Source organism: Perna viridis, chromosome 10 (genome assembly GCF_037379345.1).
Source record: "Perna viridis isolate PV_CMFRI_1.1 ecotype Kerala chromosome 10, ASM3737934v1, whole genome shotgun sequence".
Lineage (NCBI taxonomy): Eukaryota > Metazoa > Mollusca > Bivalvia > Mytilida > Mytilidae > Perna > Perna viridis.
Window position 1 is genome coordinate 25,482,642 of NC_142454.1, and position 27,206 is coordinate 25,509,847.

The window sequence follows — 27,206 nt, forward strand, 5'->3', positions numbered from 1 at the left end:
TGACAACCCCAGCATGTAATACGCCAGGGGTACCCCATTCCACCACCTGGGGCACACATCCCAGTTGCTCTGTGGGCAGAGCGCCTAGCCCCCGGCTAGGTTTCTAAGCACTATTTAGTCGCCTTATACGACAAGCTTAGCGCTGCTGCAGGCCTATTCTTTTAACACCCGGACCTGCATGGGGTGTAGGATTTGTAATACAATAATTAGGTTGTTTATCTTGATAGTACGTACGCTTTTACTTCTATTTGTTTTTTAAACTGTACTTGTTTAAGGAGAATGGATACATGAGTGTATGAAATTCAAGTTACTTCTTTTTAGATGTTTTAATAGCTTATTATATTCTTTTCAAATCATTATCAGTGTAAATATAGCGGCTTGTGAAATCTTTTTGTGTTCTAACTATAGGTTTAAGCATTAAAAAGGTTTAGTGTGGTAAATTAGATTTATTTAGAAAAAATCGACAAGTTGAAGACATTTCTCATGAAATGTCTAATTATATTCTTTTTACAATATTTAAAAAAATTTTTCCTTCCAATTTTTGGGTACATTTTTATATAAGTACATCAATGCGGATATGTACTAAAACTTGACTTTTGGGTACATTTTTATGTAAGTAAGTACATCAATGCATATATGTACTAAAACTTATATAACATATAATATATATTAAAAACCATCCAAATGATGAATATTTTATGTCTATTTCTTTCTGCCTTCTGTCACCCCGCCCTTTCTGGTGACGTAAGGTTATTGTCAACATCATATGCAGGACTGTTGAATTTGAATCTACAAATTTTTCCTTGGCAAAATAAAGGAATAGCCTTGGCACTCAAAGGGTTAAATGGGGTATGATAAAAATTGTTGAAAGTGAAAGTAGAATTTCAAAGTTACAAATATGCAACTTTAATGACAACAAAATTGTACATGCATGAAATCAAAAATATAAAAGCAAACGCTTGAAATGATTCTAAGTCGTTAAGTTCCAAATTACCTGACTTTTCACATCGATATTTTCAATCTTTTCACATTGAACTTATCGGAACTCAGAATTATAGTTTCCGGAACGAGATCGGATAATTATAATTTGAAGCGGTATTTCAGTTCCTTATTTCGAATGAACAAAGTGCATCCTCACAGAGAACAGTAATCATGAGTTTCTTCCGGGGAAATGGTCTTAGAAAAAGTGCAAAGAAAAGGTAATTTCTGTACAGCACGATGAAATGCTTGTGAACATGTACTTTCGATAATTCGGTTGAAAACGAAAGTAGAAAAAAGTGCACAACGCTGAGTCTCTTAATTACTCACATTTTAGGTTTATTTGGTGCATATACCATTCAATACAAACAAGCAAGCTTTGAATCGAACAATCAGCACACCCAAGCTCCTATTTTAAGTGTAGCTGAGAATTAACTTCAAGTCTAAAGATGCATGGGCATGAGCTATACTGGTAAAAAGGAGTAATCAGTGGAACCAAGGTTATAGCAGTAATAAAAAGAATATAATCCAGGGAAAAAGACCAGACATGGAAAACAGACATATACAACAAAGAACATAAAGTAACTTAAAAGCGTTTTTTTGTGTTTTAAAGCATGATAGGAGTGTTTGTTTTAAACGCACAAAAGGGGCGGTCGTTTATTGTGCATTTAGTGAGTGTTTTGTGTGTGTTTAGGTATTGTGTGTGCAGGAAACATGAAGGTCTCGGGGAGTGAATAAGTATGGGTTTCTGTGAAATTGTACCATAAGGTTCTAAAGGTCAGACTGATTAATTTTGAGGATTTTTCCTGTACAGTTTAGGAATTTATAGGGACTGAAAAGGGCTAAAAGAAGCATTTTACATGTTTCCTGACAATAAGATTTTTATGAACTTAACAAAAGTGTATAGATCTTTTTTAAACTGGATCTAAAATTGTATCAAAATGTTCAATTTTGGGGGCTAATATCAAAGCACAATAAATACAAAAGTACCAAAGGCTAATTAACCTTTGAAACAGTTCATTTGGGAGATTTTTCTCTGTTGACACCTTCTATGTGTAAAAGCAAAATTTGTATGTAAAACATCAATTACCGGTATTAAAGTATTTTCACAGAACATAAAGTAATTCTGACCAAGAACCTTCCATAGGTGCAACATTTTTATGTTAGAGATTCTGAATTTTTATTGAATTTGTGAAGTCTCCCCTAATGTGGGAGAGTTAACTGGTTTGGCAACTGTTTAAATTCAAACTTCTAGTAATACAAAACTTTGTAACACCCCCGCAAACAAAGTTGGGGTGTATATAAAATCACCCTGTCTGTCTGTCTGTCCATTTGTCCATATGTCTGTCTCCATTTCTTGTAAGCGCAATTCCTCCTAAAGTGCTTAAGGGATTTTGATGAAATTTTATTGGAAGGTTGGGTATCAAAGGCAGTTGTGCTTAAGGTGATATAATTACTATCGGAGAACTCAAAGGGAGATAATTAAAATTAAGGATTTTACATGTTAAAATCTTGTTAGTGCAACTTTTTCTAAACCGCTCAAAGATTTTAATGATATATTAAAGGTAAGTTGGTTATCATATATAAATGTGCACGAAGGAATATAATTACTGTTAGAGGACTCCAAAGGGAGATAATCCAAATTTAGAGTTTTACATGTTAAAACTTCATAAGTGGAACTCCTCGTAAATCGCTCAAGGGATTTCAGTCTTTACGGTTAAGTTCTCAGACAGAAGCCATTTGGACTTCCAAAGTTACACAAATTGGAAGTCCGAATGATTTTTCAGTGGCCCGAAATAAATTTCCCAAATCATCTGAATCTGTGTAATAAGAATATCTGTTATAATGACATTACATAACAAAAAATGCTCATTCGATTCAGACTATTTAGATATGTCTAAGAACCCCAAAATAAACAGAACACTACAATACCCCAAAATTTTTGGGAGTCCGTCTGGCTTCCTAAGAACATAATATTAGGAGCCTGAGGCAGATTTAAAGTGCCTGGCCCACTGGGTCCCTGGCTAAATTTCGAAGACTGGGATTTTGATAAAATTTTATACATAGATTGGGTATCTTTGCAGATGTGCATGAAGGAATATAATTACTGTTGGAGAACTTCAAAGGGAGATAATCCATATTAAGGGGTTTACATGTTTAAACCTTGTAAATGTAACTGCTCCAAAATCACTGAAGGGATCTTTAAGAAATTTGATAGATAGGTTGAGTGTCATATGTAGCTGTGCATAAAGAAATAAAAGTACTGTTGAATGACTCCAGAAGGATATATTCCAACCAGCAATTTCCTTCTTAAGTGGGGGTATTCTCTTTGTGAGCTTGCTCACAGTATTTCTAATTTATATATTTGATTAGGCTATGGAATTTAAACTTTTAATTTTAAGGTTATGTGCTTAAATAAATTTTGTGGTCAATTAAATGTAATTTAATAGATATATTTAATAAAAGTTTGATTTTTTTGTAGAAAGAATCCCAGCAGTGAAGAACATAAAGAGGTGAAATATGATGACTTGAAGAATGCATTTTTTGAAGTTTGGAAAGATATGAAAGTGATCACAAAACTACTAAAAAGTTGTAAACCACGTAATCCAGAACAGCCAATCAATCTTCAGGACGTCCTAGCATATGTCTTAAACACTTATCTCGAGCATGCATCTAAATTAAATCATGTAAGTTACTGTAGAGGCTTTTTCCGAAATCAAAATCAAATTCAGAAACAAATCACAGGAACTCCATTTTATCGTTGTTTTACCACAATCCTAATAGGACTAGTTTCTTCATATTTTTGAATTACCCTGCTTATGTTCTGCACGAAATGTTTGGCATGTATTTATCACTTTTTCACCATGGCTGTGGTCTAAAGAACTTCGAAGCATCATGTTAGAATATATCCCTTTGCTGAGAAAGTTACTTTGCAATCGAAAAATACCTCTGATAAATTTTGACTATTCTTGCTAACAGTTTAGATAACCCTTCAGTCATACTTTTCTTGTATGATAGCTTGATTCAAACATAAAACAAACAACTAGAGTTTAAGCACATGAAGGTATATGACATACCTGTTAACCCCTCCCCCATTGGGGATTGGGGAGAATGGCACAAAATTAATGAAAAATTTAGAATCTCCCATATAAAAATATAAGATTTGTTGGAAGTTTTTGGATAAAATTAATTCATTTCTTTGAATGCACATTAAATAATTAAATTTTTACATAAAAGATCCTCTGAAGTAAAAATATTCCACATAAGATCGTGTCAGTGGAGGAGAATTTCCAAAATGAACTATCCAGTGGTTAACTGGTATGTATATGTATAGTCATAAATACAAATATATAGCATGGATTGTCTTAGTCAGGTTCCATAGTATTTTTTTCATACAGTTAAGTCAATGAACAATGATTGAACAATAGATTGTTAGAACTGCCCCAGCTCCAATTGAGTAACACTTAAATTAATTGACAAATGACCCATTTGACAGGACACTTAAAAAGATTTAAAATAGCAAAAAGTTGGTTATATATTCCTATGAGGGGATGCAACACTTTTGAAATCCATCTGAATTAAAGTATCACATGAAATTCAAGTTAAGTGTATTTCATGTGAAGCTCAATTCACATGAATTTCACATGAACAATATTAGCCTGTGTATATCATAATATACTTTGCTAATTGTTTGACCCGAGCATGCCAAATGAAGATTGTGTGGATATCTTTATATACCCCTTGAAATCAAGGTATTCCCAAGCCAGCAATTTGTTGAGAACTTATAGAGAGTGGTAGGTTTACTTGAAAAGTTAATTTTGGTCAGAAGTAAATACAAGAAATGCATTGCAGTATCTGTGTTAGGTTGTTGTTAATCCATTTTTATTGTGAGTCCTTCTCCCTTTTTGACGGCTAGATTTTAAATGCCCTTGCAACCAAAAAAGGGGCATATTAATTTACCCCTGTCCATTTATTCATTCATCCTTATAGGGGTACATGATTCATCCAGCTATTTTTAGCTACAGCTATATAATTGTTTAGGATGTTTATGTGCACAATGGTGATTTGCAGGGGCAAATTGAGTTTTATTTTTGTAAAATATTGTGTAAAATTAGAGATTGTCAAACTATGACATTTCAAAATTTCACATTCAATATTGTTTGTAGCTTGTTTATACAGATATTACAGTTGTGTAGGGTCATAGGAGTTTGATTTGATGACATAAAAGGTTGTTAGAAAGGACTGGGTACACTTAGGAGTGTTTTGGGCTCCCTACTAGGTTGAATTTTTAAATATGGCAATAGAAGGTTACCAATCTGCATTTTTGTTCAGGACTTAATGAATTACAACAACTTTACCATATTAAATTCTGTAGTTAGTTCTGGTTGAGTAATGTTAAGTTGAATGTAGTTGAAAACTCAAGGTTTGGCAAAAATAGCTAAATTTGGTACAAAATATGATACATGCACCAATGTAGACCCACCAAATCTTCAGGAATTCCGATAAAAGAGACAAAAATGCTTCAGAATATCAAGATATTACCTGGGCATTTATTGGCACAGACATTTGTATTTCATATGGACTGTATACATTACTTCCTGTTTTTGTAAAATTTAAACACACTAGCTATTTTGACCGATGATTGTGATCAAAATGTGCAGTACAGATAAGTTATAAATATAGGAAATTTCTAGACTTATCACTTTAGTTCAACAATTAAAAGTTTTCTATGATTCAAACATCAAATTTCACAAAAAATAAAGGTGAGAATTTCAGCCTTAAAGGTACCTCAACCTTTCAATACTCCATAGGAGTAATAGGGGATCCAGGGTTTGTCCAGGTATCTTCTCCCACAGTTTTTGAGTTATAAGGTTGAAATTTTGTAGGATGTTTAAACTCATTATGGGGATATGTGTAGGTCCTATGAAGTTGGATTTTGTAAATAAAATGGTAAAGTGATAGAATGTTGAACTTAAAAATTGCAAAATAGGGGGTACATGGTTTGTCCAGCTACCTCTTTCCACAGTTTTTAAACTAAATTTTGAATTTTGTATGATGTTTTTAAAAGCATGTAATGGAGATGTGTAGGGCCAAAGATGATTGTTTAAAAACATGCAAAAAATAAAGAATATTTAGAATTATAAAGTTCAGTATTCTATAAGGTTACATGGCATAAATGCACTATTTTTGATAAAGTATATTATATTATACAAATATGGTCATACCAGAAACAGGTTCATGATACAGTCTTAATACAAGTTTTTTATACTCCCCACTTGCAAAGTATATAGTGGTGGGGTGCCCATCTATTCTTCCGCCTGTCCTTCTTTCCATCTGTCCTTTTGTTCGTCTGTCCTTCCGCTACATGGGGGCCACATCTCTAGTCCCTTACTCCTCCAACACCACTGTATAGAATTGAATGAAACTTTCACAGAATCTTTATTACATTTTCCCATTGTGCACCTCCAATTTTAGAATTTGATATTAATCAATTTGGGGCTTTCACATATAAAAACATGGACTTTAGTTTATATGGGCAAATGTAGGAACCCATCTTTATCTGTTACTTCTCTTCTGTCACTGAATGAAACTGAATGAAAATTTCACAGAATCTTTATTACATGTTCCCATTGAAAACCTCTTATTTTTTAGTTTGATCTCGGTCAATTTGAGGGTTTTTGCGTAGCAAAACACGGTATTTGTCATTTGTCAATATGGGGACAGGGGACCCATCTCTCATTAGTTATTTCTCCTATACCACTGAATTAAATTGAATGAAACCTTCACAGAATCTATTACATGTTCCAATTGTGCACCTTTTATTTTTGATTTTGATCCAAATTAAAATGGAGGTTAAAAAGGGGCATGTTGTCAAATGGGGGAGTCAGGGAGGTATCAAGTTTGTGAGCATTGCTCACAGTTTTTCTAGTTTTAATTTAAGGTGCATGCTTCAATTAATAATGAATGGGGAGGCATCTAGTTTTCTGGTTTATAAGATAATTTTACTGCTGGGGTTATTGTACCATGGACATTTTTCTCATGTATAAGCATGTTATTTTCTTCCAGGAACTGGGCATTGAATTTGATGAAGTTAAGGAGGAAAGAAAAAAACTGGAAGATGAAATTGAGAGATTAAAGGTTAAACATAGTGATGAAATAGCTAAACTGAATGATGACATTGATTACTTAAATAGACGACACAAAATTGAAATAGACAGAATTAGAAAGGAACATTATGATGAAATGAAAAACTATAAACAGAAAGTGAAAGAAAGGTAAATATTTGTAGAGTATTTATCTGGGTAGATACTGGAATTGAAGAATGGGAGGGCATGCTGACTGACCGAAGAGGTTCACTGTGATGCTTTATTGAATTCTTTTATTTAAACCTGGATCCACTTTTTAGCTCACCTGGCCAAAGACCATGTGAGCTATTGCTATGACTTTGCATCAGTTGTTGTCATCGTTGCCCATCGTTGACGTCCGTTGACTTTGTCATTGTCTGTCGTCGTCAACAATTTTGCAAAACTCTTCTCCTCTGACACTTCTTGACCAATTGGAACCAAACTTGGTATGAATGTTCCTCTGGTTATCGTGCATGGCTGCCATTACTAAATATAGAACAAACGGGTCAGTCAGAAGCTTTTTTGCACATACCTCCAAAACCGTTAGGTTTAGCATAATTCTTTCCATTGCTGAATTGATCCTTATAATAAAGTATACAAAAGTATGCAGTGGGATCAAAGTTGTCGGATGACTCCTTGTTAGAGTTATTGCCCTTGTAAGTTGAAAAATGATGGTTTTTCATTTTCAAAGAGGAAATAGTGGAAGTGTTCATTTTTTTTTATGCTGTTATAGCATAGAAGAAAAATGAACACTTCAACTCTTCATTTTTCTAATTAGAATCTTAAACGAAAATTCACTGTGAAAGAAGGAGATATATTGTTATGAGGGTGATTATAGGGGTTACATGTATGTACCATGGTAAAAAATACCAATCGTGTTTTAGGGGAGGAGCTAGATAAGGATTAGACCAAATAATACATAATTCTTATCCAAAAGAAATAAGTGATTTTTGTATGAAAGAAATATATTGACAAATAGCAGCATATAGGACAGAATATTAAGTTTTAGAGTGAGTGATTGCAGCAAGCTTGCCTAAAATGTTTGGGTATGTTTTAAAATGTGTTATATTAGGAATGATCCCTGTTTTTTATCACTTTTTCCTCTTGAACTTTGATAATAGACCAACTTCTTCATGTTAAGTTGTTTGTCTGTTAAGTATTAAAGTTGCAGTTGTCAAATTAATGGTTTTTAAAAGTGAAATTTTTTGGTGATATTTCTTTGTGAATGCTGATATGGCCATACTAGACCAGCCAGTTTTCCTACAGATATCATATGTTATTTTGCCCACCACCAAATTTTAACCTTTATTACAGAATAGTATTCTCACTCATTGTGAAAAGTTGAAATACATTGTAAGGAACATGCCAATAATTAGAATATAACATATTTTTCTTTATTCAGGCAAAACCAGGTGAAAAATCTGAGTGCAGAGTTGGAAAATGTTACAAAGGAAAAAGAGAAAAAGTAAGTCCTTTAGTCAAAGCCAAGTTTAGAAAGAACTGTAGAATTTATTTTGCACAATTAGACAGAATAATAGTATTGTTTGGTGTACTGGTTCAACCAGTCAAAAAGGGTGTTGGACACTATACCATGTTATATTTACTATGCAATTCTTTAAAAAATGTTGATCTGCTGTTTCCGTTCATTCAGATTTCAGAAGACAGTTAGGTGAATATTATTTTACCCCCGCTTAGGAAGTGGGTGGTTGATAGTTATTATGGTGTCTGTCTGTCTGTTCTACATCTGTTTGTCCATTTGTCAGTCTACACCTTTCATGTAACAGTTGTCTCTGCAAGTACTTGTCACAGCCATTTGATATTTTGAGAGAAAACTTTATATAAGTATGCCATATTGTGGAAATCAGTTTCAGACTCAAGTGACATTAACTTCCCATTTTTTGACGTAATGGTTTTCTAAGACTAAAAAGGGCCTTGTGACCTTATCTATACCTTAACAGGGATATGGATTTTTTTTGTAAGTTGATTGATAAACCAAGAATTTTTATGGATGGTCTTACTGCGTAAATTACAATCCATGTACCTGTATTTATTATTATGAATAACTTTCCATCTTAAAATTTGAATTGTACTTATCTTGGAAATAGTTGAAAAAAATTAGGCTGCATACCTGTTAACCTTTTGAAGTCATCACGTGAGAGATCTCCGTCTTTCAAACACTTCTAAGAAGAAGTATAAGATAAAGTATGGTCAAACTTTTTAAAGCAGTGCAATAAATATGTTTAAGCTGCATCATCAAATTGAGCTAAATCAGCAGAATATGCCATAATTTTTCTATACTTAATAGACTTGAACAATGTTCTATATTTAAGCCCCTCATCCATGTCAGATTTGTGTAACTTGTTCTTGTATGAACCATTTTTGGTTGTTAAGTGTCAGTCCCTGTAAGAACCAGGCATTAGGTGAAACATGGGGTGGAAAAAACTATCATTTTGATAGTGTAATAGGGTGTGTAAGTCTCGGCATGTGACCCCGAGATTTCACAAGAATGGGTCATAGTTTACCATTCAAAAGCATAGAGATTTTTTCATTTAGAGAGCATTGGGTTCAGTGTTGAGGGTAAAAACTTTCTGTGTAAAAAATACTAATAAAAATGACAAATAACTATTTCTGCATGATAAATGAAGTAAGAAAATACATAAATTGGAAGATTTTGCATTGTTATACAGAGTTTCGAGTACCCGGAAATAAACAGTAAAATACAGATCGGTCTCCGGATTTCAATACGTTCTACATCAGAAATTCTGGTAAAGAAAATGAAACTAGAACAAGAATTACATACCCTATTTAACTATTTGCACCAACAGAATCAAGGAAAACAAGACAAGATTTTCAATATCATGCTGGACCTTTGAGTTACAATTTCATTGAAATGCACTAAAAATGAACATTTCTCAGAAAATCCAATGATGCAGAGATCAAATAATGGTCTTTTCAAATAGAGGAAGCATCCTTGAGTGATATTTTATTGTCAGATAGGTGGAGTTTTGACATGCATGTTTATAATTTTTCCCATTTTGCCTGATTCCTACAAACTTTTACACTTAAAGTGTATACTTGCAGATGATAGTCACTTATTGAAATTGAAAGATGCATTTGACCTTTTGAAAAAAAAAATATATATATATTTTCAGTACAAACCATACAATTACTGCCTTAGAGAAGGAAAATGAGAAACTAAGACAGGAAAACCAGAAAAAAGATCAGGAGTATTATGCCTTAAAGCAGCATGCTGCTAAGATTGAACGGGATATGCACAACAGTCAAAAAGAAGCTCATAGGTAACTAATTAAAACTGAATATTTTTCCTGTCACATTTTTTCATGCCTTTTTAGCTCATCTGCATGAAGGCCATTGGAACCAAACTCAGTATAGTACTTTCTTTGGGTATCTTGCATAGAACTGATGTGGAGATTTTTGATTGGTTGATAAACATGACCACAATTACTAAATATAGAACATAGAGGTCAGACAGTAATTTTGTGCATAAATCTCCAAAACCATTAGGTTTAGCCAAATTCTTACAATAGCTTAAATGATCCATATTATTAGACTACAAAAGTCTTCAGGGATAAAAGTCAGACAATTCCTTGTAAGAGTTATTGCCCTTGAAAAATGAAAAATGCCATTTTTTTTTTTACAGTTTTCAGCTGATACCTTGAAAACTATGATAGAAATTCTTCTTAAATTTACTGCTTTTGAAAGACAAAATTCAACAAGGTGAGCAATTCAGGCTCCTGGGAGCTGTGTTCAGACAGTTTTTCAGATTATTCATAGTTGGGATTAGACAGGTCAGATTATTCATGGTTGGTTCAGACAGGTTGTCATAGTATTCAGGGTTGGGTTTAGACAGGTCAGATTATTCAGTCTTTGCTTTAGACAGGTTGTCAGATTATCCAGGATTTGGTTTAGACAGGTTGTCAGATTATTCAGGGTTGGGTTTAGACAGGTCAGATTATTCAGTCTTGGCTTTAGACAGGTTGTCAGATTATCCAGGATTTGGTTTAGACAGGTTGTCAGAGTATTCAGGGCTGGGTTGAGATAGGTTGTCAGATTATTCATGGTTGGGTTTAGACAGGTTGTCAGAGTATTCAGGCTGGGTTTAGACAGGTTTTGAGATTATTCAGAGTTTGGTATAGACAGGTTATCAGATTGTTCATGGTTGGGTTTAAACAGGTCAGATTGTTCAGGGTTGGGTTAAGACAGGTTGTCAGATTATTCATGGTTTGGTTTAGACAGGTTGTCAGATTATTCAGGGTTTGGTTTAAACTGGTTATCAGATTTTTTAGGGTTTGGTTTAGACAGGTTATCAGAGTATTCAGGGCTGGGTTTAGACAGGTTGTCAGATTATTCAGTTTGGTTTAGACAGGTTGTCAGATTATTCAGGGTTGGGTTTAGACAGATTATCAGATCATTCAGTTTGGTTTAGACAGGTTGTCAGATCATTCAGGGTTGGGTTTAGACAGATTGTCAGATTATTCAGTTTGGTTTAGACAGGTTGTCAGATTATTCATGTTGGGTTTAAACAGGTTGTCAGATTATTTTATGGTTGGGTTTAGACAGGTTGTCAGATTATCAAGGGTTTGGTTAAGACATGTTGTCAGATTATTCAGGGTTTGGTTTAGACAGGTTTTATTGTACTTGAATGTCCCACCTTTTAAATCAGTTTGTAATACTGGTATGTTGTGGTTATAAATCAGTTGTATGTCTCTTTTTGAATTTCAGTTTGAGAAATGACTTTGGGAATTTCCAAAGAGCATACCAAGAACAGTCTACACGGATGCAGAGGTATTGTAAACAAATAGTTTAATAAAAGCGATGAAATTAGGGAAATGGTTAACCAATTAAATGTAAGCAGTACCGAATATCGAATACCAAAAAGAGCTACATGGTTAACCATACATGTTAATTTTAACATTTTTTTTCACTGTTATTTTCAACAGATCATATATAAATATCCAAATGCAGTTATATGAGTTAGACATACAAAGTTCATTTGACCAGAAGTTAATTACAACATTAAAAAGGATAGGGAGTGGTTGTTATGGGATAAAGACTACAATCTGATTAACAAAACCTTTTTTGCATAAATAGGATAATAAAATATGATGATTAACTATTTCTACACTATAATGAGTTCAGTAACAACAAATAATAGAAAAGTGATAATATGCATCACGTTTATGTACCCAGAAGTAGCTAACTAAAATCAGACTTCATTTTTGAATTTTTTGAACAGTAAAAATTCTGGATAAAAAATAAATTGGGCTACAGTTTTACAAGCCCTATACAGGGGCGGATCCAGGATTGGAGTTTAGGGGGCTGTTATTTGAATTAAATGCCATGCAGAGCAAGGCAAAAAAATATTATGGGGTGAAACTTGTGGTAAAAATTTTTTTCTTACCGATTAAGAGGAGGTGTACACACAGCATGCCAGTCATTGGATCCGTGCTTGCTGTATTGGCAATATCTGGGTATAACAGTTAATCTAATACTTCAACACCCATAATTTTTGTGAAGGGTTAAAAATTGTTTATTGGCAAAGTCACAGTCAACACAAGATACTCAGTCTTTTGCAGGTACTGATATTTCTCATACATGTCTATATTGAGATGATAATTTTTCATGAACACCAACACCAATTTAAAATAATATAAAAACACTGATTTTCATCATTGAAACAGTTACATTTCAGTTTATACAGAAAACCCTGAGAAGTTGTGTTTTTATCAAACATTTATTTCTCTATCCATACCATTTTTGTTTTCAATATGAAATACTAGCAACTAAGAATGAAAACGAAAGTTCACACTGAAAATAACCAAACATACATTCACCTTTCATACCTTTACTCAATAGTGGTATGTTATCACATTTGTATGAGTGATGTTTACAAATTCAATAATCACTATTTATACCCCCACTTGGAAAAGGGTGGTGGGGAGGTATACTGTTTTACTCTTTACAGTCTGTCCATCACACTTTTTGATATCCATTGGAGCAGGAGTAGACTGTTCTACCCTTGTCTGTTTGTCTGTCTGTTACAAATTTTTTGCCACACTTTTCTTAGCAACTTACTCATCACAGTGGCTTGAAATTTTTTAACACTTTTTCCTATATGGTGGGATCTATTTTTGGAAAAAAATACAACAAAATCCTGCCTACCATGGATTTTTATTTGTTTAATTTCATTATATCATGATGGAAAATGGGGGTATCACTTGATTTCACAGATTTCTTGTTGTAACAGGTAGGTAACTCTTGATTGGAAAACGATAAGATAAAACAAATCGATGAAGATCTAACATTGTAGGTAACTCTTGAGTAGTACACGATAAGGTAAACCAAACCGAGGAAGATCTAACAAGGAAGGTAACTCTTGGTTGGTAACTGATGAGATGAAACAGACAGATGAAGCTCTAACAAGGTAGGTAACTCTTGATTGGTAGATGATAAGATAAAAAAAAATCAATGAAGTTCTGGTTGGTAGATGATGAGAAGAAACAAAAGGATGAAGTTCTGACTAGGTAGGTAACTCTTGGTTGGTAGAGAATGAGAAGAAACAAAAGGATGAAGCTCTAACAAGGTAGGTAACTCTTGGTTGGTAACTGATGAGAAGAAACAAAAAGATGAAGATCTGACAAGGTAAGTAACTCTTGGTTGGTAGAGAATAAGAAAAAAAAAACAAACAAAAAGATGAAGCTCTAACAAGATAGGTAACTCCTGGTTGGTAAAATCAATTTGTTTATGTATTCTCACTTCATGGATTACAAGTAATTTGGTAAAAAAAAAATCTAGATTGAATCATAGAAGTTTATTTTAATCAGCAATGTTGATATTGAACATGATTTTTCTAGATGAAATTGAAAACCTCATTTGAAATCTGTAAAATACAACCTATTCACCAATTACATGTATACAAAACATAGACAAATCATGGGGCATACATGTACATGTACATTGTCATTTTGGTTGCTTTCTGATATCAGTTGCCTGTTTTATTGGATTGCCATACAAAATCAGAAAAATGTGTCTCCTTTAGGACAATTCCATCTTGTTACATTAGAATATCTTCATACCAAGTTACACAAGTGTAATATCTCACTCATTTTGGCTGGACGTGAAACTGGTGATCCTTGTTGTACCTTAAAAACTGCTGCTATCATTTGTAAACCTCCCTCCCACAAAAAGAGGTTTTTTGATATAATCTGCGAAAATTAGAAAACAAGCAATTGAAATGTCAACAGGATGAATTGGAAACATCATCTTTTTGACTATCTTTCCATCACTCTTGTTTAAACTTTAACCTCAATAAGGATTTTACCTGGTCATGTTCAGCCATTTTTGTCAGATTTTCTGACTCTTCTGGTTTTATCCATTTCATAGCATTTTTACCCAGTGATCCCCACTTTTCTTTTCATAGTTTCATTAAACCCACCTTAAAATGTTATTTGGAAAGTTTTTATGATATTCTTGTTATTTCTTCAGTTGTTTTAATAGATAAAAGCTACCAAGACCTGTCCTATGTAAGATCTAGCTAAATTTAGCATACTGCCCCATCTATTTTTCTTCTTATATTGTTCATGCATAAAAGATCTTAAAAGATATTACAACCCTTTGAAATCTTTGTTATTCTTAAATAGACCAGCAAAGATCCTTGAATTGATTTTGATGAAACTTCATATTATTGTAAGGCATTGCATGAGAAAGCATATAAAGGAAGATGAATCTCGACAGTTGCTTTTGCAAGGGAAGATTATTCTGCTTTTGGTTTGTCATGTTATGAGCGTAATGAAATAAATTGGTATCATTTTAAGTCTGTTCAAAGTCATTGTTTTGATAATACTAGCTGAGTTGTTTATATTATGTACTAATGGATACACAAAATTTTCTAAAAGGGAGACAAATCATGTTTTATCAGAAAGAGGAAGTTTTTAATAAGGAAAACAGAACAAATCTTATCTTCATGGCAGTATTTTTTTAAATCATTTTATAGGTTAAGTGCCATAGCTGGAGACAGGTTGCGGAACAACAACCCTGGAATTACAGATTTATGTGACCCTAATCGACCAATGAAAATAGCAGAAAAGTTTACAGAGATGTACGACAATGATTGGGCAGATGCCATGGAGGCTTTAGAAGATCAGGGATTGGAAGAGGAAAAATGTGTGGAGATTTTACTTCACTTTCTAACAGTAAGTTTCAGCATTCCATACTAGTATTAGGTTATTTGGGACTAATAGATGTTACTGATAATTTTGAAGCCTATGCGCTCTTCTATGGAAACGCAAGTCACCTGATCGCTATTCTGTTTCACGTATACTTTGGTAGAAACTTCTATATTTAGTTTCAGAGTTATGAAAATATATTTAAATAAATGGAGAGGTTTATGATTTTATGTGTCGTATCATATCATGAATGCCCTGTTTGTATTTGCACCAATCTTTACACAGTTGTTCATTATAATTGTTTGAAGGTCTGTATTTTTGGTGAAATTACCATTTATTATCTTTCTAGGGTAAATATTGAATATTTAAGTGTCAGAATCAGGCAGTCGGTGAAACATGTTATGAAAAAAAACATCTGTTTGTTAGTGTAATTTGACTATTTGCACCATCAGAATCAAGGAAAACAGACAAGATTTTCCATATCATGCTGGACCATTGAGTAACAATTTCATTGAAATGCACTGAAATGGACATTTCAAGGGCAAATAACTCTGTCAAAAACCTCATTTTCTAAGATTCTATTGAAAAATTTCTGTGTAAATCCAATGATGCAAATGTCAAATAATGGTCTTTTCAAATAAATCATCCTTGAGTAATATTTCATTGTCAGATTGGTGGGTTTTTGACATGCATGTTTCTGATTTTTCCCATTTTGCCTGATTCTTATAAATACTTACACCTAAATGTGGTTTTTCACATGTTGAACCATATCTTGAGAATGTCCTGTTTTAATTGCTGAAGTAGCACTCCAGGTAAGAATCATGCAAAATGTGATTCATCGCTGAAAAGCCTACATATTTTTATTTTTGATATTTTGTTTAAATTGCCATAGTAAACAGAAATTCAAACTCAGCTCAGAAAATTGCTAATTTTCTGGCCTCAGTTGGTACTTTGATGGGGAAGGTGAAACACATTCATGTAAAAAGTTGATTGAAAACTGGCTTTAATGTGATAGTAGCATTTAGCTCATTGGAGTACTAACTGAGCCTGCTCAGAAAACTAGCAAAAATGGTTTTAATAGATACACAATGAAATAAAGTTCTTTTACATTGTTTTATCTTCAAGGATTCTTATGAAGAATGTGGAAGAAGAGTGACTCAATTGGACAACTTCATAGGACAAGCTGTTTTACTGCCTTCAGCTGATTCAAAGGTGTGTATAAAAGTTACTTCAACTACCCTACCGGTGCACGTGGTCCATGCTCCCAGTTTTTAGTGGAGTCCGAGTTGCTCATTTGCTTTTGTTACTTTGTATGTATGATTTTAGTTACTTTATGTTCTTTGTTGAGTATGTCTGTTTTCCATGTCAGGTCTTTGGTTTCCTTGATTACTCTTTCAAATGTGTTAGTCAGGTATAGTGATTCATATGAGATGGGTAAAACCTGGAACACTCTTCAAAATACTCCAAATTTCCTCACAGCTGCAGTCTAATCAAGTCTTGGTTTTACCTTTGACATATTCTTTGAATACTCTTAAAATGTAAGAAGTGAGGTCTTTTCCTATATATTTATGATGACACCAAGAAAATAGCTTGCCAGACAATTTCTAGTATTGCTGGAGTAGAAGTCTTAATATCCAAGAGTTGGAGAAAATTCATGTACTTAAAACCATATTCAGTCATCTTGCTGAATTTTCTTGGTATTTTCCTTTGGAGCACATATAACATTAATTGTAGGTATTAAACCAAAATGTGTACCATTCCCAATTCCTTATATTTATGTTTATTTCATATCAAAGTAAATACAAGTAACATTAATGATTTAGTAGTGGTGATAACTTAACTTACATTATTTTTGCAGTATTTCTTCTACGTGTATGAGTGAAATTCTCCAAAATTCTCCAGTCAGTATTGTGATACTGCACGTCAGTCGCAGGCAAAATCATGCCATGGATCAGCAATACTATGCTCTTATATTGTTACTGCCTAATCAGAGTTGGTATAACTAATGACATGGTTTTGCCTGCATTTGAGGTGATATTGCTTGCCTTGACTTACAAGACAACTGGCAAAATTATATGAAAATTTTGGTTCCCAATTCCCGAATATATTTCAAGTTTGGTGTGTGGCTTCATATAGATAAGGTATTGTTTTTAGCAATTTTAGGTGTCCTCCTGTATCAACTTCCTCTTTTGTGGGTGTTCGCTATTTTTCATTACATGGATTGATAGGAAAAATTTTCATTACAAAAATCCATGCTCTTACTCAATGGATTTAATTCAAATTGTTTTATATAGATGGGGCACACAATTTGTAAAAGATTTTGTCCAATGGCAACTTATGAGTGAAGGTAGCAGCGTATCTTATGCAACTTCATGTATTAGTTTACAAACATGATAAATAGGGTAATTGACTGGAAAGAGTGAATAACCGTAATATAATAAGGAGTGCTGAATAATGTCTAGATTGAACAGGTGTGAGGAACTTGTTATGAATTAAATCTTCAAGCATTCTCGGCATGAGTGATCATATTTTGGTAATTCACGATAACCAATTGATTATCCTGTTTATTATATAGATTTTCTTTATAATTTATTGATATTTTCAACATGAATTTATAAATTCTGTGATTGGTCAATTAATATCAAAGTTGTGGCGTTTTTGTGGGAGGAAGTCCAAAAGTGAAATTACAGATATTATTTCACAGTGTGAATTATCGAAATTAATTACATAATATATTAAAATATGATACACATGTATTTAGATGTTACAATTTCTTTCAGGCTACAGAATCTGGTGATGCTAGTGATGAAAGTCAAGACATTCCTGCTGAACTATCTAAACCAATTAAAGACTTGAGGAGAAAGTTAACACAAAATAACATTGATGTGTTACAAAAGGTCTTATTTTTATATATCTTAGTTGTATCTTTTTATTTTGTTTTGTGATTTTCTGTTTGGTATTCTAGCTGAGTGATAAGGGTTATATGTATTTCCATTTGTCACTTTAAGTTTATACTTGAAAAATAATGTTGACCAAATATTTTCAAAATTCGTCAATGTATTTTTGAAACTTGAAAGAGTAATCAAGGGAAATTTCAATATTATTTTACTAACCACTAAAAGAGGGTTCCTATTTAATAAGGCCATGTGGCCCCTACTATCTTAGAAAAAGCAGCCAAAAAGTATATTAAAGAGGTGTTTTATTAAACCCCATGTAAAATGTTTGTTTTTTTTCTGATTTTAAATTTTTTTCATTGTGTTCCTTTTTTAATTCTGGTAAACATATGTATCAGCAGATTTTATATGTTTTAGACCATTTTTAAGTTATAGGGGATCAAAAATGTGCAATGCCAAAAAAAAAAAAAACAAACAAAAAAACCGGACTTTTTTATTTTTGGTCTGATTTCGAAATTTTTCAATTTGTTTTCCCATTAAAATTCCTGCCAGCATGTTTTAATCAGATTTTAGATATCTCTTACAGTTTTCAAATTACAAGGGGTTGAAGGGGGCAAACCTGACAAAAATTTTTGGTATGATTTTGAAATTTTGAATTTTTTTTCAATTTAATTCAAAATTTTGTGCAATATAGTGTCCAAACCATCTGATGTGTCCATAATCAATTGTAAGCCCTTATGCTCAAGTGTGTCAAAAACTAATATTGTATCCACACTTGCCCAAACTGTTTAGGGATCGACCACTGCGGTCGTATCATGTTGTACCCCTTGAACTGAGTTTTGTGACTGAAACAACTTATCATTACTACTCCTCTCAAAATACTGGCATGACTTCATGAAACTTGATGTGTAGTAAGAGCAAGATATGTAATTTTGCATTTTACCAGAAAATTTGTTTCCCTCATATTTTGTTCATGTTATGCCCCTGAAAAGAATTCTCCAGAAGTGCATCTTTCAAACCACTAAACAGATCTTCTTGATACTTGGTATGTAGTAATGGCACACTATGTAGCTGTGGATATTGCAAAAAAATTTGATCCCCCAAATTTTGTTTGGAATTATGTCCTTTGACATGTTTCTTAGAGTGCACCATTGAAATATCGTTGGATCACAATTCTAATCAAACTATCAGACAAAATATCATGTCTTTTGTGTATGGAAGCAATATATATTATTTTATAGTAGTTATGCCCCTTTTGAAATGCTCTACAGAGACATTTCTTTAGGAAAACTCCTGCAATTAGCATTCAAAGTTGGCCAAAATGTGTTTTTATTTTCATCATCAAGTTATAAAAAACAACTTTAAAACTGCTCCTCCTTCAATATAGGGGCATGGGGTATGGAAGTGTGTTCACTGTTCCTAGTTCTTTCATTTTTTACAGATTTTACCAAATTATCTGAAGGAGAAAAGAAACCTAACAGATGAACAACTCAATGGTTGTAAGGACTTTGTCAATGATTGTATCAAGTATGCCTGGATGATGCAGATACAGGATCCACCTGTATTTATAGAATGGGAATTTCCAAAAGAGACAAAAATAGACACAAACATTTTAAGGTCCTACACAAAAGCAGGAGAGATTGTAGACTTTATTGTGTGGCCTGTGTTGTATCTACACAAAGATGGACCAGTTTTAAATAAAGGGGTTGTGCAACCTATTCCAAAGAAGTGAATGTGAATTCAAGGGCATATGTACTAAATTGCCCTGTAAATAAGGAGCAGTTTGATTTAATTAATGTTGTGATTATTTGTTGTAATTTGCTAATCAAAACCCATTTAAAAATCTTACAGATATATTTGCAATACTCTAAATTGACAATAAAATTGGCAATGAACTAACTCAACAATAGTTTTAATGAAAAGAAAATGTAGTGTTATACTGTGGTGCTATAATATGGCATCAATAGTTTTGTGATTGAGGACAAGACGTTATTTGAACTTCTGATCAACAATTGATTGCAAGTTTATGATGTCACTATGATTTTTCAGTGATGACTTGCAACTAATTTTTCATTTGCGTTTTTTAATGGATCACAAAAGGAAGAACTATCTTAAAAACGTCAAAAGTGATTAAATGGCAATTATGATTTTTTTTTTAAAAATAATGATTTTTTTGTGATAAATGATAACTGGTATTAATCTTTTGTAGTTTGTCAATCTTTAATTTTCAAAATATTCTAAATTTTCTTGTGGAGTTGGCTTTATAAGAGTAGTTAAGCCAAACATAAATAATTTTCGGTTTCCTCTAATCCAGCCACGTCAGTTTTTAGGTGCCTAGTCGTGTACTTGTTTTTATCATTTTCAAACAAATAAAATGAAAAGTTGACTTTCTGGGTCCTTTCTAGTCAATAAGCTAAACACATATTGCCTCATTAATCTCAAATTTAATTTTAATAACTTCAAAGACAAATTACAAACAAAATGACATATAAATGCTTCTAATAAAAAATATATAGAAATAAACATAAAGGCGGTTTAATTTCATCAAATTTTATCAATTAAAATAAAATAAAATAAAGAGACCACCTATTTAACATTTGTTTTATCCTGGATGGTCATTTTGGAAAGGTAGCTCTCTGGAAGTATTTAATATTTTATTAAAATAGGCGATGTGGAATGCATTGTCTTAAGATTTTTTTTTAAACCTGCAGAAATATTATGTACGAGTAAATTAGCAATCAACTTTTCTTTCATTATTTGAACTGTCAGTTGTCATGGCAACATACACCATTTTTTTCCAACAAAGTAAAGCAAATTGTATTTCCCAAACCTCATCAATCATCCCATTATTTACTACCAAGTAACTGTGGTACATATTGTCCTTTATTTAGTGGACATTTACATTCCAATAATGTCATGTTTTTCATTTATACAGTATTTTTTTGAAAGTATTGTATGAGCATGCATTTATTTACATTAGTAGTAGAAACCATTAGAATAAAGGGAATAAATGCCTAAATATTTCATCTAAGTTTCAAACATGGCATTTTCACAAATAAAATAATAAAACACATTTCTGATTATTCTGGAAAAAAAATAAAAAAATCCAATAAAACCATAATCATATCATTTTGTTCCATTGTCCATTATTTTATAATTCTTGAGAAGAATAGTATGCCATTGCTTATTTAAACAAGTGTGTTATACACACCATTGAATAATAAAAAATGCTTTAAGGGAATTAAGTAGTAGTCTTTTTAAAAGTCAGACAGGAGGTGAATAATGCAGAAACCTACATAATTTATATTTATTTCTCGCAGAAAATGGATACAGATTAATAACAAGTCTCTGTCATTCTGTTATTGCACTTTTGGGATAAAAAATCTTAAGCATTCTGTATGAAATTGCAAGAGTTATTGTTCTTGAATTGCTTGATTTTTGTGTGAGATGAATATATAGTTTTCTCAAAAATACAAATCTGTATGCTGAAAGAACTATGATCTATTGATTCATAAAATATAGCATATGTAGACTGAAAAAAAAGTCACCTTTTATTTGGTGGATTTTTCAACCTTTAGCAGTGTCTGAAATTGATATGGTTTGGGATTGGTACTTACTTGTTGATTTTGATATGGTTTGGGATTGGTACTTACTTGTTGATATGATATGGTTTGGGATTGGTACTTACTTGTTGATATGATATGGTTTGGGATTGGTACTTACTTGTTGATATGATATGGTTTGGGATTGGTACTTACTTGTTGATTTTGATATGATTTGGGATTGGTACTTACTTGTTGATTTTGATATGATTTGGGATTGGTACTTACTTGTTGATATGATATGGTTTGGGATTGGTACTTACTTGTTGATATGATATGGTTTGGGATTGGTACTTACTTGTTGATTTTGATATGATTTGGGATTGGTACTTACTTGTTGATATGATATGGTTTGGGATTGGTACTTACTTGTTGATATGATGTGGTTTGGGATTGGTACTTACTTGTTGATATGATGTGGTTTGGGATTGGTACTTACTTGTTGATATGATATGGTTTGGGATTGGTACTTACTTGTTGATATGATATGGTTTGGGATTGGTACTTACTTGTTGATTTTGATATGGTTTGGGATTGGTACTTACTTGTTGATATGATATGGTTTGGGATTGGTACCTACTTGTTGATTTTTCGCTGCATAGAGAATCATCTTTGATTTAAACAGAGTTTTCATATCTATTTTTCAAGATAACCTAGATTTAGTATTTAGATATTGAATAGTAAACCTTATGTTCATCGAAAAATGAAGTCCAAGGAATCCATTTTTGATAAAAATGATGAAATAAATATTCTACTTTATGCGGTAAAAGTAATATGTTGATAAATTATTTACAGACAGTAACAATGCCAAATAAAAAAGTCAAGATGATCGAAGTGCCATATAATAAGCTTTATCTGCAATTGGAAATTACCCAAGAATTAAATGTACCCATTTTTTTTTTCAAATGTGTTTCAAATAATGGGCAGCATAAATTGTGAGATAATCAATAAGAAACAAATTGCTACATCAAAGCATCAATTAATACTTGAAATTAACAAAATGGAACAAAAACCTGACAAGAATAGGATTTATTTGGTTATCTCCCCTTGGTAAATATCCATAGGAATTTTGAAATTTTCGTTTTGAGTTTTCTACAAATATTTTTTGACTTATTTTCTTTGAACGTAGAAGGCAAAATGCTATGGATTTGTATTAAAACATTTTCTGTTGCAATTAGTTTTAGGTTAATATGTATATTGTTTGGATTATCATTTATTTTATTACTGTTATTATTATGAATTAAATTGTAATGAGTAAAATATTGTAGAGCAGTGTACATTATTTTGTTAAGATGTCAGTATATTCCCTTGCTATGTTAAAAAATGCATTTATAGTTGTTTCATTGTGATAAGTATTTAGCCTTAGAATGTTGTTATAGCATAATGTTTTCACAATTCTATAAGAAGTTAGATATCTTCTCATTCTTGCAGATTATTTAGATTTTAATTAGTTCCATCTTATTCAATAATTGAGTTTGTTGCATAGATTACTCTGAAAATTAATTTATGATTTGGTATATGTTAAAATATTTTGCCATCCAGAATATGTGTTTGGTTCTGCAATGTGTTTAACAATTGTTTTGAACTGATATGCACTTGCATCAATTACTTTTCATAGGTATAATTGTTCAAGAAAGTATGGTGGATTAAAAACAATATTTCTAGAATTTTTAATTAATTAGGTTAATTTATAAGCAAATGGAATCTACAATAAAAAGAATGAAAAGCCTCATGTTAGTTTCTGCTAACTTTTAATATTTTAGACAAAACATCCAAAAATAAAAATATGTAGACTTTCCAACCATGAAACACATTTTGCATGATTCTAATCTGGAGTACTACTGAACTTCTGGTCTAGAAATAATGTATTTACAGCGGACTAAATTGCCTTGCACATACAGAAGTCGGTAACATTTGTACTAAGAACTGACCCTGAGTTATAGATGATACATCTGGCTATTGTGTAGACCTTGATTTCATAATGAACGCATTTTCGTTGATTTTTGTTCCTGAACTTGAATGATTGAAATATTTAAATGATTTTAAATATGAATTTTTTAAAAAATAGCAGAAAAAAAACCATTCACTTCACAAAGGTTGATCTTCTTTCAATTGAATGACCATTACATACGAACTTCCCCAGGTAGCTAACTGGACAGTTGAAAGGGCGATTTTTACTTCCACAGGTTGCTAACTGGACAGTTCAAGAGAGATCTTCCATAAAAAATGAAGTCAATATCTGGTAAAAAGTATGAATTTCTTTCTCAATTGTCTACTTAAAGTAAACTGTTTTAAGCGCTATAAAACATTAAAAAGAAAACCTCAAGTAGTTCATAGATCATAATGCGCGGAACCATATTATAGACCACAAACATTTGTAAAACAAAATGTTCATCTAGTATAAATATAGGAAAATACAACATAGTTTAGATTATTGTATAAGTGTTTTTTATACTGCATTATTCTAGAATTGTATTTTGTACTTTTTAAATTTGAGTATTAATAAATATCAATATATATATTTTTTTGTTTATTGTAGTTACGTGTTCATGTTGATGACGCAAATTACAGTACTTTTTCTATTTTATTTTTGATGAACATTTTCACATTGAGAATGATGAATGTAGTTGCTTCATCAGTTTTCTGTATGTCAATATTCTGTGGAATAGTTAAAATTTAAAAAAAAGTTTTTAATTTATATCAGGGACTTTATAAGTAATATACAGTGCATCTTTATATAAATAAGTTCTTTTGTAAAAAAAAGTCCTCAACAACATTGAAGTCACAAGGAATTCCTGTATTATATTTATTCTGATGCCATGAGAAGTAGTTCTGACTAACATACATCTTGCATAACATATGTAGAGAACAATTTTTATATAAACTAAGTTATATTAAATAGCAGAAAAATCTGCTTTTTGCAGATTTAAAAATGATAGTTCCACCCATTATAAGTATAGATCCTATTGAAGTAATATGTTTGGAATATATCAAATTAGTCTCTACAAGTAGCATGTATTTTACATACGATATAAGTAAATATATGCATACTTTGCTAACAAAACTTTTTTTTTGAGTGTTCATCCATAGATGAAATGCATGTGCAAAGTGGACCTAAACTTATTCATTCTGCCAACCGGCGAAAAACACTGAATGTTATTACATTTTTCATCGAAGGAGATACTCGTATTGAGCACATTGATAGACAACTTTGATATTCCAACAATGAAAATCCGATTATATCAATGTTTTGACAAAATATTAAGTTTGTCGCAGCATGTTGCCAATATATAAGGACAGTAAAAAACACCTACACACCTCCGCATTTCATTAGATGTTGTTTAATTAAGTTGCATTAAATTGCATTAATTGATACTTAGTGATCCATTTTGACACCTAATGTTGTCACAAATTTTGTGTTTGTCCTTATCAAGTCATCTTTTCTACACAGAAATATGGCAGTAAGTCTTTTCTGTGGCTTAGCTATTTTTTACTACCTTACAGGGACGGAAAGTGGAATAGAGGAATAAACCACTTTAAAATTTTGATAGAGGAAATCTTTACAGAAACAAACGAATTTATCTAATTGGTAATTGGTATACATGTATTATAATTGTAGGTTTTATTACTGTAAATGAAAAAGAAATGTATTGAGTGAAATATTGTATTGTAATGTACATTATTTTGTTTTGATGTCAGTTTGGATGTGATATATTGCATTTATAGTTGTTGTAGTGTGGTAAGTATTCCGCTATTTCATCTTGTAAATGTTGTTTTAGTGTATTGTTGGTCATCTTTCTCTATTTTCTTTTATTTCATTCTGGCAGATCATTGAGATTTAAATAACTTTAATCTTCTATATTAAATTATGTTAAAGGTATGAGGCATTCGAACATAAATTTTGGTTCCTTGTACATATCTATTTATTTAAGGTTCCAAAACATTACCGGTAATCAATCATTTCGGTCTTATTGGTACATGTGTTTTTTTTTGTCAGTTTCATATTTACATTTAATAAATATTTCTATAAAACAGTATCAATAATATGACAATAGTAGGCATGTTTCATGTGTTGCTTTTAGATCTTGTGTTTACTGATTATTAAAGATTTGAAAATTCATTAAATTTACTGAAGTTTTTTAGTGGAGTCCGAATTGCTCATTTACTTTTGGATTACATTTTTTTTTATTTCCGCTAGAATCTTGGTTCCCTTGATTATCCTTTCATTATCATTTCAAGGTAAAATTGAGGTTTCCCGCTCGTAGGATACACACACAAAGCGTACACCAAACACGATAATCAAATGCTCCTATCGTGCATATAAACGAACGCTCCTATTGTGCGTTTAAAGACACGAGAAATGAACTCTCTTAGCATACATTCAAACGAAAGCTGAAAGTGTGCAATTAAAGCACGATAGACAAACGATGAAAAAAAATGATAATTACAATTAATGAAAAATAATCAAAAAATAATAAAAAATATTTTTACAAAAATATTACAAAAAAGTTATAGTTGAATAAAAGCAAATAATATTAGAAAAAAGCAAATATTAAGCTTCTACCGTGAGTTTAAATATCGTGCATTTTAACAAACGCTTGTATCGTGCTTTAAAAAGAAACCTTCTATTGTTCCTTTAAACGAACCCTCCTATCGTGGGTTGAAACGAATGCTTCTATCATGCAAATATTGCTCGCAGAATCAAGCAGTAACCAGTCTCCTGAAGTCCCACATCTTCGTGCATTTTGACCGGTTTCACTTTCATATGCCAAACCATTCCATAGACCAGAAAGTTTGTGAAATGATATTTTTTTTCATATATTAACTGACAATGTAGAAAATTATAACATGGGTTATATTATATGTTTAATTTGACTCTGCTATATTAGAAATGTATTTTCTATTTTCATTAATGCAGAATAACTATGAAAGCAGTGACTGTTTTAATAGCTGTATGGTACAATTAATAACATAAGTTGTAATGTTAGTTCTATTTTCCCCTAAGCATTTCATAGTATGAACCTTGCAAATAACTTACTTTTTACATTCTTACAAATTAATCACTAAAAATTCCTTTAGTGGTGAGTGGTTCAAATTCGTACACCACTCGAGATTGTAGAATTTATAATTTCAACATGCAAGCTTTAGGGAATATCATCTCAAGTCTTACGTTCAATCAAAGTCCTGCAGTTACTATGACTTCAACCTGATAGTCAAGTTGATTTATTTCACTAAAACATTAATATACATGTAACTGTTTACCCATGGGAAAAGTTTATGTGGGAGGTTCTCCCTCATTGACACTGTCTGAAGTGGGGGATATCAATGAAAAAAAAATTTCTATGTAAAAATTTAACTTTAAGTATTTTTCACAGAAAATATAGTAATTTTGACCAAAAACCTCCTATAAATCTCAGGATT

At 31.9% G+C, this 27,206-nt stretch overlaps 2 protein-coding genes across 5 annotated transcripts in view; one reads left to right on the top strand and one right to left on the bottom strand.

Moving 5' to 3' along the window:
* The window catches only part of LOC148605122 (transcription intermediary factor 1-beta-like), a 68,507-nt gene that overhangs the window by 2,423 nt on the left and 38,878 nt on the right, over window positions 1–27,206 (bottom strand). The window lies entirely within an intron of this gene.
* LOC148605123 (uncharacterized) lies at window positions 1,042–25,699 on the top strand. 2 transcript variants are annotated; one of them, XM_088549575.1, is made up of 10 exons: window positions 1,042–1,199; window positions 3,461–3,491; window positions 7,045–7,253; window positions 8,506–8,568; window positions 10,256–10,402; window positions 11,847–11,909; window positions 15,118–15,316; window positions 16,415–16,501; window positions 18,070–18,186; window positions 19,625–25,699. In XM_088549575.1, the coding sequence occupies exons 1-10, from the start codon at window positions 1,153–1,155 to the stop codon at window positions 19,913–19,915; spliced, it is 1,254 nt and encodes a 417-aa protein (XP_088405701.1). In that variant the 5' UTR covers window positions 1,042–1,152; the 3' UTR covers window positions 19,916–25,699. The 2 variants fall into 2 exon arrangements, with proteins under 2 accessions (XP_088405701.1, XP_088405700.1); XM_088549574.1 differs by having other exon boundaries at window positions 1,043–1,199; window positions 3,461–3,665.

Bases quoted from the DNA above. Each gene is read 5' to 3' on its own strand.
- LOC148605123 (XM_088549574.1), top strand. From the start codon at position 1,153: ATGAGTTTCTTCCGGGGAAATGGTCTTAGAAAAAGTGCAAAGAAAAG. The intron at 3,666-7,044 runs GTAAGTTACTGT...ATTTTCTTCCAG, and splicing joins ATGCATCTAAATTAAATCAT to GAACTGGGCATTGAATTTGA. The intron at 7,254-8,505 runs GTAAATATTTGT...TTCTTTATTCAG, and splicing joins AAACAGAAAGTGAAAGAAAG to GCAAAACCAGGTGAAAAATC.